General features: G+C 37.5%; 1 protein-coding gene across 2 annotated transcripts in view; it reads left to right on the top strand.

The window, feature by feature from the left end:
* The window catches only part of LOC113498693 (cationic amino acid transporter 3), a 35,112-nt gene extending 21,714 nt beyond the window's left edge, over window positions 1-13,398 (top strand). The window contains exons 1-11 of one of the 2 annotated variants that reach the window (XM_026878808.1): window positions 1,062-1,136; window positions 4,486-4,717; window positions 7,203-7,487; window positions 7,791-7,895; window positions 9,604-9,890; window positions 10,201-10,438; window positions 10,670-10,772; window positions 11,170-11,321; window positions 11,791-11,933; window positions 12,409-12,517; window positions 12,828-13,398. In XM_026878808.1, coding sequence (XP_026734609.1) covers window positions 4,486-4,717; window positions 7,203-7,487; window positions 7,791-7,895; window positions 9,604-9,890; window positions 10,201-10,438; window positions 10,670-10,772; window positions 11,170-11,321; window positions 11,791-11,933; window positions 12,409-12,517; window positions 12,828-12,946 — 1,773 coding nt within the window. In that variant the 5' untranslated portion in view covers window positions 1,062-1,136 and the 3' untranslated portion in view covers window positions 12,947-13,398. Of the gene's footprint in view, window positions 1-1,061; window positions 1,137-4,485; window positions 4,718-7,202; window positions 7,488-7,790; window positions 7,896-9,603; window positions 9,891-10,200; window positions 10,439-10,669; window positions 10,773-11,169; window positions 11,322-11,790; window positions 11,934-12,408; window positions 12,518-12,827 lie in introns of those variants that run through there. The other variant, XM_026878807.1, reaches the window with a different exon arrangement.
* Window positions 13,399-14,061: the final 663 nt, after the last annotated feature.

The raw sequence follows: 14,061 nt of genomic DNA, 5'->3' as shown, positions 1-14,061 counted from the left end.
ATCGAGAGGAAACCTGCATTATAAATATTGGAACCTGAAATTGCCAACCCGAAGTGAGCTGGTGTGATGTTCAATTTCAAACATTCTTTACCGTCCCTATATGAGAAAAATCCAGTGCCCATCAGTATGTAGGCGTACGTGGTATTACATATTATACTTAAATATCGATGTAATCTAAGCAGATTTTAACAGCTTCGTAATTAGCAAAATTATGAATATAACGTAATTTATGTATGCAGTCATACTCTGGGATGTTATAGTATTCATTAAGAGGTATCCAAACTCAAAATAAAGCTGGCTCGAAAACACAAACTCGGCTAGAGAAACTTGTTCATTGATTGATATTAACGCGTTTGCCGTTCATATTAAGTTGCGTCGATTTCAATTGCGAAATCATAGTATGCAGGTTGCAAAAGTAAACGAGATATTCTTGGATTTGGATTTCATCAGCATTGAGATTATTCCTGTGAGGTTTAGATCAAAAATGTTAGAAGAGAATTGGTTTAATAACTTATGAGTAACATAATAGTTAATGGCATTTCACATGGATCAATGCAAGCGGTAATTTGGATATCAGACCGAAACCGTTAACCCAACACAACTTAAAACGGCTCGTCCATTTTTTATAGTCATGTCTAAGGACATTCTATTAATAGTTCAATATTAATAGAAAATAATCTAAATTGGTCTAGCTCAATCCAGATAAATATTTTTGGGAGCTATTATGCCACAAACAGACTGACGGCGCGTCTAACTTATAACACCCCTCTTTTTGCATCGGTGTTTAAAATCACATAAATATTATATATTGTAGATCCGTCAATATAAAAGCCTATACGAATTCACATCCGTAGGAAGCTCATGACTAATCAAGTAAAATATAATTATCTTTCTTCGACAGATTAATAAGGACAAATTATACTTTAATGATCCCCGCTTTGCAAATCAGAATACAAACAGACAAACGCACAAATCATGTTCTCACAATTCAGCTACAGTTTATTTAAGGATCACTCTAGTCTTGATAAGAGATAAGAGAGGAGAGATGTAAGCAGAACCTCATTTTCCTTCGTCATTATTGTGGTGAGGTGACTGGCGATATCCTTCCGTTTTCGTTTTATTATATCCTGTAAACGGTGAGTTTTGTTTCTTTCTTTCTTTATTCTTAAGTGGTGTTATTGCTTTTTGGACGAAGATAGGTTTGACATCTTGGTAGTATTCGGTTTGTGAGCTTCGTTTGTTTTTGCCAAAACCGATCCTGTTAAGTGTCAACTGATCATTTTAGGGTGTCGTAATCGGAACTCTACTACTCCGTACAGGTAAAAACGAAACACGGGGTCCGCTGTCTATAAGTCTGTCCCAATATTTCCGTTGCCAATATAACAAAAAATACTGAAAAGCGACGTTGTTAATTTATATAAATTTGACGGTAGGACCCACAAATTCATTTGTTACCCCACCGACTTGCTTTTCTTAAGTCAATTTGAACGGAAGTGTGTTGATCGGTTGTAAAGATCAATAATAGGTATTTATTAGAATATATCCCATTTGAAAATCTACTCTTTGATTTATTTCGTAGATATATTTATACTTAAGTACCTATTCTATTAGCAAATCATTAAATTTGTTTTCATTATAAAAATGACAAATCACTTGCCATTCATTTTCCATTTAAAATTCATCAATTAATTTAGTAACCCTTATCTAAATGGCACCACTAATGTTCGTCATATTAAAGTATCACGATGTAAACACATGTCCACAGTTAACAGCCTTCAATCAAAGTAATGACCCCATCTAAAACGGCTTAACTTAAGGAATCCATTGAAAACTAGTTTTGTACCCCACGAATATTTATCTTAATTAGTGAAATTATTTAAACCAAACGAATTGATTTCAATTAGCACATTAGTAAGACACGCTTAATACGTCATTCATACATATTTATAAAATTAAATACACGTGTATGACTTATGTTATAATAGTAGTTATTATGTAACATTTGCTGGTTAATTGGCTCAGTGTTTATTGTTCATATTAAGGACGGTTAGCATAATATCATGAATATGGCAAAAGTTATGACCTGAAAGTGATTTAGGCATCGGCACGCTTCCTGATTCTTGCTACAATGGAATGAGAGATGGGGTAAAAGGCAATACTTTAAATGAAGAAAGTCTCCGAATAGAATGATAAGACCAGCAGTCTGATCCTGAAACTGGTTTGATTCTCTTTTCGATTTTGATTCGGATCTCGATTTAGAATTAGAATTATGGATTTTAAATGAATTAAATTACGTTTTCAGTCCATCTGTTTGTACATTGTATCTTCCCGGTTATTAAGTATCCTTTAACAACACATTAATATGTGACGTTATTGTTATAAAATTCAGAAACTGCTCCACTGTTCTCATTTCTCACTTTCATAGAAATTTAAGAATTAGGTAAATTAAAACCGACTTCATCATCATCATCATCAATTTCAGTGCAGGTCACTTGGTGTTGTAGCGATTTCATCCTTCCTATCCTCACTACTGTCATTTCCATCAGTTAGTACTTCCTTGACACAAGGAATTTTTAATCTCAACTCAAACATATTTTCAGACTCTTTTATAACCTCGTTATTTCATAAAAAAACCTATTTCGGAAAACGCTTTTTTATTTCTGCAATAAAGTGCTTATTCTAAATTATTCTATATCATGTTCATTGTACTTTGTTTGTAAACCTAGCTATCGGTCAGCGCAGTGAGTGCGGCTAATAGATTAGCTACACATGAGGATTGAAGCGTGACGTCAGCTAGTCACTGACATTGTGTTCACCCTGGCCGTGACTCCATGAAGCGAATGCTTTGTTGACTCCACGCGTCATTGGCAATTGTGACGTCACGGTACATGAGGTCTACATATACCTGACATGATGGGGCTATTTTTACCAGGGATGCGTATAAGATGTGAAGGAACAAATTTTCAGATATAGGCTTAACCTTTCGCTAAGCTATGTCGAGGAAAAGTTTTAATCTCATCGAATTTAGCTGTGTATCGTAAATATAAGGGATTATCTGACCCTATACCGCAGTAGGACTCCTAGTCAAATATGTATTAAGTTTTTTAGACGATTTATTACCCTGATTAACATTAAACTTAACAAAGTAGTTTCGTTCGACCTACTTTCCTGCCCAAAATCTCCGTAACAAAATGTTCTTAATATAATCATAGTGAAAATAGCACTGCAGCAATATATTCTACAAAAAAAGTATAAATACGAGACCACGAAATGATAAACTAGACCTATTTACTTGATAAGCAAACAACAACAAAACAAGAATCAGTTAATTGAAATGAGAATAAGCAATTCAGATGAATTGCCGTCACAGTGAGCGCGCGCGGAAATGAGGCGGCCGCGGTAATGAACCAGTCACAATCTGTGACAGCCGTAATAGCCGTGACTTACCAAATAATCCGACACTAAGGCTGTGTTTCCACCAGAGATGTGCGATGTAAATGTGTCGTGCGAGGATGTCCTCTGAGCCGTTTCCACCAGAGCTGTGCTGAGCGAGGCGAGGGAAATAAAGCGATTCTAATGGTTGTGTACAAACACATCCCTTGCTACGTATCCTCGTACATCTCTTGTGGAAACGCAGCATTAGGGCAGAGATCCATTGTAAAATAGATATGTACATACCTACCAGAAGAGATATGCTACATTTCTGTAACATAACTTAATTGAAACATGTTTTCGTTGCTGAATCGTTTTTCCAGGCTTTTCAATACCATTTTGTTGTTCACCACTGTCTTTAATTCAATCCTTTAAGATTGGGAGCCCAATATATACTTAGTTTAAAATAAGCAACGCAGGCAGATAAAGCTATATTTTAATTACAATAATTGCGAAATGTAAACATAGGTACCGTCTCGTCAGTAAGTGTTCAGACTTGGCTACTATGTTCACGGATATAACTATTTTCTTAATTCCTCACCGCTATCTTGCCATTTTGTATAATATGTAAATGATTGCGCCACTTCCACGAAATTTGCCGCGCAAAATAAATTCTTATTTACAAGTCGAGATTAACAAATTACTGAACTCACGAAAGATAACTTATACGTACCTTTTTATTACACACTTTATACGTACATTGTGTACAACTTTACTTATTGCCGGATTGGGTTATTTTGGTGCTTTGTTAAAGTATTCCATCCTTATTCACGATCTTTGACCAACATCTTATCATAAAAATTGGATCAGTTATCATTTTGAGATCAGCTAAAGAGTAAAAACTGTCGGTCTGACTATCTGTTCAAAATCTGAGGCTAAGCAACGATTGGTTTAGTCATTTATTAGATGGTTGACCATTTTCTTCTGCATATTTGTATTTTTTTTCTATACGTGCCGCTAGTCCAACACAACGCTTGACCAGTTTTTTCGGATTGTCTTATTAGCTAAACTGTACCTAGATCAGAAATATCAACCATGACTATTTATCACCAGATGTCTTGCGGTCGTATATTCAACGCACTGCGTCGTTGCAAGCAGTTAGAAGATGGCGAGCAGCCGACGCAGCTGGCGCGCTGCCTCGGGCTGGTGGACCTGACGGCGCTGGGCATCGGCAGCACGCTCGGGCTCGGCGTGTACGTGCTGGCCGGAGCCGTCGCCAAGACTGTGGCCGGACCAGCCGTCACTATATCGTTTTTGGTCGCTGCTATTGCATCTGCTTTTGCTGGTGAGTTATTTCATATTATGCTAAGCATTAAATGTTGCTATTAGTTAATAGAGGTTATAAACTATCTGTGTACCAAGTTACATCGAAATCCGTTGTGGTTTTTGCGTGAAAGACTAACAAACATACGTACAACAATATATATAAACTTTCGCGTTAATAATATTAGCAGGATTACGTTCAAAAAATCATAACTATATGAATGATTCTGTTAATAATATTCAAACACGGACTCTACTTTCCGATAAGCATGTTTGGGTGTTAAAACATTAATTACTTCTTCACTCGTTTCTATAAGTTTTTCTTGAGTAGGTAAATAAATAAATAAGCTCTTCTGAATGTATTGTAGGTACGTGTGTACCTACGTAAATGAATGTAATCGTCGACCTTCATAATCCCACATAACCCCATGAGATTACGTTGTCAACCTGTCCTCGTCACACAACAATATAAAAAGCAATTACGAATACAATTCAATTGTGTGCGTCTAAGTATTAAGTAATGCACCAAATTATGGTTGTTAAATATATTTGTGTACGCGTAGTGAGCGGTGGGTTGTGAAGGGTCTCTTAGCAAGGTCGACCAGTGTGAAGTACCTGTAAGGGTACACGCACATTTGGAGCAAGCGCTCACTTGGGACGAAACAGTTTCGTTTGTCTTCCTCGACGTGTCAGCGTGGCGCTTTTGTAGGTATTCGACAGTTTTTTCTATGGGTCGTTTTGTCTCTAGCCTCAAGTGCGTAGTCATATACTTTGTTGAAACAATAGACTGCAACCAAACTGTCATCTGTCAAATGAGCGCTGTGTTAAAGTAAAAATATCTCGCGATCCCATTCTACAAAGATGAAATATCGGCACTTCAGTACTTCGCTGCCTACAGAAATAATGTCGTTGATACTGCAAACTGAAAGTTTGAAACTTTTCCACACAGCTGACAGGTGTTTCTTACATTATTTGGGTGAAAACGTTACTCAAAATCAGAGTATTTCTTATTCTTAACAGCATATTCAAATAAACAAGATAATTCACATCTCCACAAAAATTCGGCGTCATATAAATATACACAAGTTAAATAAAACAAATAATGAATCAAATAATACACAAGATTACAGCATGCCAAGAATTTACAAACAACTCTTGGCGTTGTTTTGCGCGTCTTAATTACCGTCCCAATCCCTAATGTGTGCAGACCATTAGGAAAACGAAACAGGGTCGGACGAGTGACGTAGTAAGGATGTAGTGACTTCCTCATAGTAATGTATGCTTAATCAGCTGGTTTGAGTCTCGTGATACAGTTTGAAGAAAAGTAGATACCGGTTTTGTATGGTCGAGTTTTGTATTTATAAGTACAGATTTCCTTGGCACGTGATATCTTTACAAGTATTAGGCATCGATTAGTGACTTAGATTGGCCACTTCTTTACATTGCTATTCAATCAGCGTGAACAAATATTATGAAAAAAAAGACATTTTTGTATCTCAATTAATGGATAATAACCATGTATTCAGCCTTTAGTATTTGATGTAGTATTGGGACAAAAAGTGAAATAAAAAATCATGATTTTTAAACAATTACCCCCCCCCCCCCAGCAAGTCAATTCTTGTATCGCTTCACAAATTCACAAACATTTAAGTCACATACATTCAGACACCTCGACTCAGGACAAGCATTCGTAGATCTCACAAAGGAACGCTTGTCCTTGCGGGGATCAAACCCGTGACACGTCGCTCTCAGTTGATTTAGCTTTGAAAAATATAATACAAAACAGAGCCTATGTTATGTATAACTATGTCACACAATTACCGTTTGAAGCGTGGCCATTATCTCGATGACTCGCTCATAAGTAGGTACTTTGCAAGTCTGTAAGCCATACTTCATTCATTCGACAACAGACAGACCGACACTCACCGCAGACAATAGATACTAATACGAATAAATCCCAGCATTAAGATAAGTGTCTATAACACGGGGGAATATAAGAATTTGCACGTGTAAAGCGTAGCACTGTAAATGTGCTTTTGATTTTCTTAAATTATGTTGGACTAATTGGAAATTGGATCTAATTGCAAGGTTTATTATTCGATTTTACGTAATCGGCGTTATTCTATTGAAAAAGCTTTAGAATCACCCAAAACTCAAGGGTAAAAATTTGATCGTAATTGAATGATCAACAAAAAACCAGTCAAATGCTAGTCGGGCTCGCGGCATTAAGAATTTGACAAATAGGCTGAAGAAAAGTTAATTTGCGCCAAAAATATCCATCACATTCACATTCGTATTGTCCCAACTACTGCTGCTTAGGCAAACTATAGCAGTTTATAAGCTAAATCCTGGTGAAAGACGGAGAGAAAGCGAAGCCTTAGTAATAGAGTTCTGTATAAACCTTTGGGTACGTTGGTAAATCCTAAAAACGAAAATCATAATGAGGCCGTTGGCAAAACCGTAAATATAATATCCGAAGACCTAATTTCTTTCAATCTTTTTTCCAGGCCTCTGTTACGCAGAGTTCGCAGCTCGCGTGCCGAAGGCCGGCTCTGCGTATGTCTACAGCTACGTGTCAGTCGGAGAGTTCATCGCGTTCACCATAGGCTGGAACCTCATCCTGGAGTACGTGATAGGCACGGCGAGCGTCGCCAAGGGCATGGCCCTGTACATCGACAGCCTCTGCAACAACACCATGGCGAAGGCCATGACAGAAGCTGCTCCTATCAACGTGTCCTTCTTAGCTGATTATCCTGACTTTTTTGCCTTTGCGCTAGTTTTGCTGATTACAGGTAAGCTTTTATGTATCTATTATTAAATATTTTGCTATACAAGAATACCAGTTGTTAAGTAAGAGTCTTCATAGGCCACTTATTTGCCGATTGTGAAATCTTACTGTTACATAATGAACGTGTACGCACATAATACATTCATATTCTGCTGGATGTCTCAAGATATCAAACTTTACATTACCATCGACAAGCCTTTTAACAAACAAATTTATATTATAAAACACTTCCTAAAGTTTTCCTCTTGCCCATCCTATAGTTTAATTTAATATGTAAGTATGTTTAATATCGGACATACGTTTCCAGTTCTGCTGAGTATCGGTGTAAGTGAGTCCACGAAGCTGAACAACGTGTTCACCGCGCTCAACCTGGCCACCGTCATCATCGTCGTTATCGCCGGCGCCGTCAAGAGTAAGTACTCGACCTTTATGTATTTGGAGTTAAGGAACTAGACGATTAAAAAATAAGACTATATAACGCACCGGAGTTGAATCCTTGTATCGCGGGGGTTTCACAACGTGGACGTTTTGCGGTTTCGAACCCCGCGTAATACAAGCATTTTGTGATCCACGAGTGCTTGTTCTGAGTCTGGGTGTCTTTGTGCATGTGATTTGTATGATTTGTTGTATGTAATATATAAGTAAAACCCCCCGCCACACAAGGATCAAATTCTTCAATGCGGGACGACTCCCACATTAATACATTTTTAAATACGACAATTTAAAAAAACAACTGTCATCCACCAACCAAAAATGCCGGTCTTACATGGGTACGGACAAGTTAAAAATAAATATTGCAGTAAAATACAACTGTTGGCTTATCCAACATATCTGTTACACTTATCACGTGAAGTCAATTAATAGTTTCCTTATTTTCATCTTATCCTACGGTCTGGCACTCAATTGAGAAAAATGAACCAAGTTCAGTGTCACGTATAAATAGACTGCGGTATGCTAGGGCCCGCCGCGCTTCCTAAGTGCAATCTGCAAGGATTTGTTGCGACATGGCAATACCTAGTTATAACATCCAAGTAAATCAATATAAAATTTAACTATTTAGGTACTTATAAGCGATGATCAAAATCAGCTTTAAATTGTTCATCTTTTTTAATTACCTTTGATTGATATCAAAGACTGGTTTCTACCTTATCTTTTTGTGCAAATATCTCTATTATAAGCTAAAACCCAAGTTGTTTTAACACTCAAATTCACCTATTATCTTGCTAGATAGTTTAGAAGCGTTTTTACTTGTCGGGAAACGTGTAAATATCAATTATAGCTTAAACACGCACGCTCACGTTTTGACAAAGTCACGTTTAAAGCGGATTTAAACGGTGCGAGAAATATGAAGCAGGTTACAATACATTGCCGTGAAGGATTCATCACATTTGACGGCAGAGCTAAGCGACTCCGCAATGTATTAATGTCTGCACTATATTTCTAAAATGGTCGATATGAGCCTGTATTTCAAATAAATAAAGCTGACTTTAATAATCGAGACAAATCATGAACGGAATAAGTATCTGCTGTTAACGATCATTTGTTCTCCTGACATGAAGTAGTACCTTTTTCGACACTTACACATAATATGTATAAACTTCTAAGTGGCTTTATAGTGAACATGAGTTCGATAAGATAAACGGGATTACAACTGTAATTACTTGGTCATTACTGCACTGAGTGATAACAATACATCTATGTAGGCAAGTCAAATATTGTCGCATTGCATTAAGTTTTCAGTAACTGCAGCATATTTTTATCACTCAAAAAAGATTGCATAATATAGCATTTTTTTTTACCGTCTCTGTAACATATGGCAGGCAATAAATGATAGAGTATTGAGTATCCCGTTATTTTGTTTTACTAACATATACATTTTATTCATTGATTCGTAATAAATTTGGATCCACTCTTTGATCTACTAATAAAACCTTTGACAAGCAACGGGACAATCTCACGTAGCCATATTGGATGCAACGTTAATCCCTGATATAAATAGGAAGAGGCACCACAGCTAAAATGATCACAAATTCACAACCACGAACAATACTTTAAAATTTATAAGTATACTCTCTCTCTCTTACATATCCACGTTTTTACTAAATATCTATCTTCAACAGGTAAGCCAGCCAACTGGTTCATCAGTAAAGAAGATATCCCTGAGGAGTACAAAGCGAAGGCTGGTGAAGGAGGGTTCATGCCGTTTGGGGTCGCCGGCATCATGGCCGGCGCCGCCAAGTGCTTCTTCGGCTTCGTCGGCTTCGACTGCGTGGCCACCACGGGCGAGGAAGCCAAGAACCCCAAGAGAGACATCCCACTGTCCATCGTGCTGTCCTTAGTGGTCATTTTCGTCTCCTACTTCAGTATTGCCACTGTACTGACTATGATGCTGCCGTATTATTTGCAGGTGAGTTTTTGTTTTACTTCCTAGGTGTGACTAGAAAAAATTGTGCTTATATGAAGGGACACTCCTTTTTGACTGGGATTAAATGTCGACATAAGAGGTACTAAGTAAAAAATTGTCATGTAGGACTCACAGGCCTCACATCAAAGTTCCTAGTCTTACTTAAGGCTTTTGGGACCCTGAAATTGAAAGGAAAAGCCAACCAATATCTAACCATTTCAGAACCTCAAAATCATCAAAACCCCTATTTTTGTTATATAAAACAAATACAACAACACTAACAACTAAATAAAACACCTATTTTTGTTTCCAGGATGCTGATGCACCTTTCCCCCACGTGTTCACGGAAGCTAACTTACCCGTCATCAAGTGGATCGTGACCATCGGCGCCATCTTTGCTCTGTGTACCAGCTTACTCGGTGCCATGTTCCCGCTACCCAGGGTGCTATACGCTATGGGCAGTGACGGCGTGCTGTTCAGGCCGCTATCGGCTATTAACAAGAGAACAAAGACTCCGCTCCTGGCGACGGCTATCAGTGGACTGTTATCTGGTAAGTTTTGTTTAACAAATTATATTTTAGAAGACAGCGGATCTGCATAAGAGACTGGATAGCCACTTTAGTGATTTGTGTCCCTGACAGCTATACCGGAGGCCGTGGGTTCGTACTCATAACACAGGCTTTGCTTAATTTGAGACTAGAAGGCGTTGTATGAAAATTGAGGAATATATAAACCCTTCATAATGTTTGTCTAACGTCTTATACTTTGCTTGATCTCCTCAGCTATAATGGCGGCGCTGTTTAACCTGAACCAGTTGATCGACATGATGTCCATCGGCACTCTCCTGGCCTACACCATCGTCGCTACCAGTGTCCTCATTCTCAGGTGAGCAGGAAGGCTTATCAATGTTTTCTTAACGAAAATTATCATCTAAAGTGTTTAGAAATAATAAATATCTAAGGTCTTTGATCTGATTTTTATAAATTAGTAAAGTTATTTCATTGTGTTATTATAAAAAAATTATTATATTTTTTTAAACTAAGGTTTATCTAATTTTTATATTCATGTTTTATCTATATTTTGAATTATTTATTACTAGTATAAAATTTGATTCGCGTAGCATCGCATTAAAACTATGTATGTAATAACCAGTCGCGAAGATATCCTTCGAAAAGTTTGACTCTCAAAAATCTAAAGCTAAGTTACGTATTAAATTCTACCATTCATCGTTTCTTAAAAAGTAGCCTCAAATTAGGTTATTAATAACATTTGATCATTACAGATATGAGGAAGACACCTCCCTACAGCTGCAAGGCACGAAGCCGGCGGTGGAGACGCCGTACACAGTAGCCAAGCAAGCATTCAACCTCCTTGACCTGAAGTACCCTACGCAACTGTCCTACGTCATCGCTAAGATCACCATCTGTATATTCTGTAAGTTTTACCTTCCCTTATTTCTTTCAAGACATCGATACTGCCTCTATCATGAATTGCCTTGCTGCCAATAGAATCGCTACAAGATAGTTAAGAGAATCTCTGAAAATTAGTTTGCTTCGACAAGTCGTATTTAACGAATTATCTAACTACATTCCTAGAATTGACTTTTCAACCTTGTCGGGTCTTACAATGAGGTAATGAAAACAGGTTGTTTCGACGTTTCCTCTCAGGATAGCCAGTTGGGGGATGTAGATTTCAATGAGCTTAAAATAAATTTGACATCAAAAAGTGATAAAATTTAGCCTATTGAGAGAATAAACTATTTCATTTTATCTCAATGATGTTACAATACAGAAAAATTACTGTATTGAAATAGCAAAGTAATAAAAAACATGCTAACGACTTGTCAAATACGCGTGGTTATGTGAAGATGTACATGAGTAGTAAGTTTCCACCTGCCCCGTAGTCCCGGTGTCGCTGGTGACGTGCGCGCTGCTGCGCTGGGAGCGCGCGGGCGCGGCGCTGGGCGTGCTGGGCGCGGCGCTGCTGCTGCTGCTCGTCGTGCTGTACCGACAGCCACGGAACAGCGTGCAGCATCTCACGTTCAAGGTAGGCAGCGTACTTATACGTATATAAATATGCTGTTTGAAATCTTAGGAAGATGTTTTCGGGCTAGGGAAGGAAGTTCTTTGCTACCCACATAATACCTTCTTCTATTGATAGAACAAGGTATATGTGATCTAGGCGCATTTAAAGACCGCGGTTTTTCTTTTAACTCTCATTTTACAGCTGTTCACAGGAACAGCTGTAAAATACACTGCTTTCAGAATTTTTTTCTTACATTGTTCAGTAATTGAGACACATTTAAGTACCCTTCGTATCAGTATCCAGTAATTCTTCATGCTGGTTCTTCCAGAGTGGGAATATTTGATCCCTGGTAAATGCATCACAATTTATGTATCACAAATGTATCACATTTTAATACAGTTTTCAATAAAACCTCGTGATTTGTGCATGCCTTTAAAAAGGAAATGAGTTACAGTAACCAGTACGGATAACTATAACTACTCATTATATTCTCCAGGTGCCTCTGGTCCCGCTGGTTCCGTACCTCAGCGTGTGCATGAACGTGTACCTGATGGTGCAGCTCGACTACCAGACCTGGGTGCGGTTCATCATCTGGCTCGTTATTGGTAAGTCTTCAACTGCAAACTTTTTTGGTGTAAGAACTTGAATCCACTTTGAGGCAATTCTTAATTTTTTGTTGAGTATTCAAAAAATTGTTTCGCAAAATGGAATTCATTATGTTAAACTAATTTAATTTTTTTTTAAAAGTAGGTATCTATCCTAAAAGTACCTTGAACTTGACTTTTAGTAGCAACACTCACTTTTTCATGTCATGCAACACTTTCCTATTAAATTTAGTATTGAGAAGTCCATATAAAATAAGATAATCTCTTGAGAAGTTGTGATGGAATTCTAAAAACATTTTTTCCTTTCCAGGCTACTTAATCTATTTCTTCTACGGCATTAGGAACAGCTCACTACGTACCGTGACGTCACCAGAACCCATAACCAACGGAGTGAAGGACGAGAAACGGACAATCACCACCAAGTTCTAATTTAGAAGACTATGTTCGGCCATACTAGCGTACAAACCTGGACAGCCAGGGTCAATAAGAAACATTCCGAGTCCTAAAAGGCGAGATTGTTATGTTGTAGTAATTTTATTTTGATATTCAATAATGCACTTAAAATACATAGGCGTAAATGACTTTATTGTAGGTACTTTGTTTTACTTAAAACGGCAGAATATGGAGGTGATTGGATCTGTGTTTTGACTTTTTTGAGACTTTGCATGAATAGAACTTGTATAGAGTATATTATATGAAATTAAATTAATATAAGTAGTTGTATATTACATGTCTGTGCATTTAGTTTAACTGCTGAAATAGGAAGAGAACTCTGCTGTGACAAGTTGTAGTTGAAAAATAGATTTGACTAGTTTGTCGACATTCCATTTGACTAAGTTTGACTTAAATGTGTGTATAACTTAATTGTTTTAAGTAGCTTAATGAGACCTGTGAAAATTACTCTATTTTATCTGTGGTAGGTATAACTAAGTAAATTATTTATCTTGGCATTTTTAGTTCGTATAGTCATCATTGGCCTTGCCTTTTCCCAACTATGTTGGGGTCGGCTACCAGTCTAACCGGTTTCAGCTAAGTACCAGTGTTTTACAAGGAGCGACAGCCTATCCGACCTCCTCAACCCAGTTACCTGGGCAACACGACACCCCTTGGTTAGACTACTGGCTGTCAGACTTTCTAAGCTTCTGACTACCTGTAACGACTGTCAAAGATGTAGGAATAACAACCGGGACCCACAATTTAACGTGCCTTCCGAAATACGGAGGAACTCGCTATGCCAAAGATGGTTACCCATCTACGGACCAACCGCGTCAAATATAGCTTAACCTGTGATCGAATCACTTATGCGGTTATAGCTTAGCCACGACGCGCTCCTTTTTAGTTCGTATAGTATCAAGATTTATTCATATTTCATTTTATGAACACAGACTAAATACAGTGGCTCCATCTATTTATAGTATTTTGAGTCGCTCTCAATTTCAATATAAAAAAGCTTTTAATTTTTTTTTAATTAATTACAACAACATATTTTTAAACTTATATATTATACTTTCTATTGGTGCTGTGTTTTTAAATTAATTTTAAAT

This window comes from Trichoplusia ni, chromosome 11, assembly GCF_003590095.1.
Source record: "Trichoplusia ni isolate ovarian cell line Hi5 chromosome 11, tn1, whole genome shotgun sequence".
Classification (NCBI taxonomy): Eukaryota; Metazoa; Arthropoda; class Insecta; order Lepidoptera; family Noctuidae; genus Trichoplusia; species Trichoplusia ni.
The sequence above is the reverse complement of the archived record's forward strand: the minus strand, read 5'-3'. Positions and strand labels throughout refer to the sequence as shown.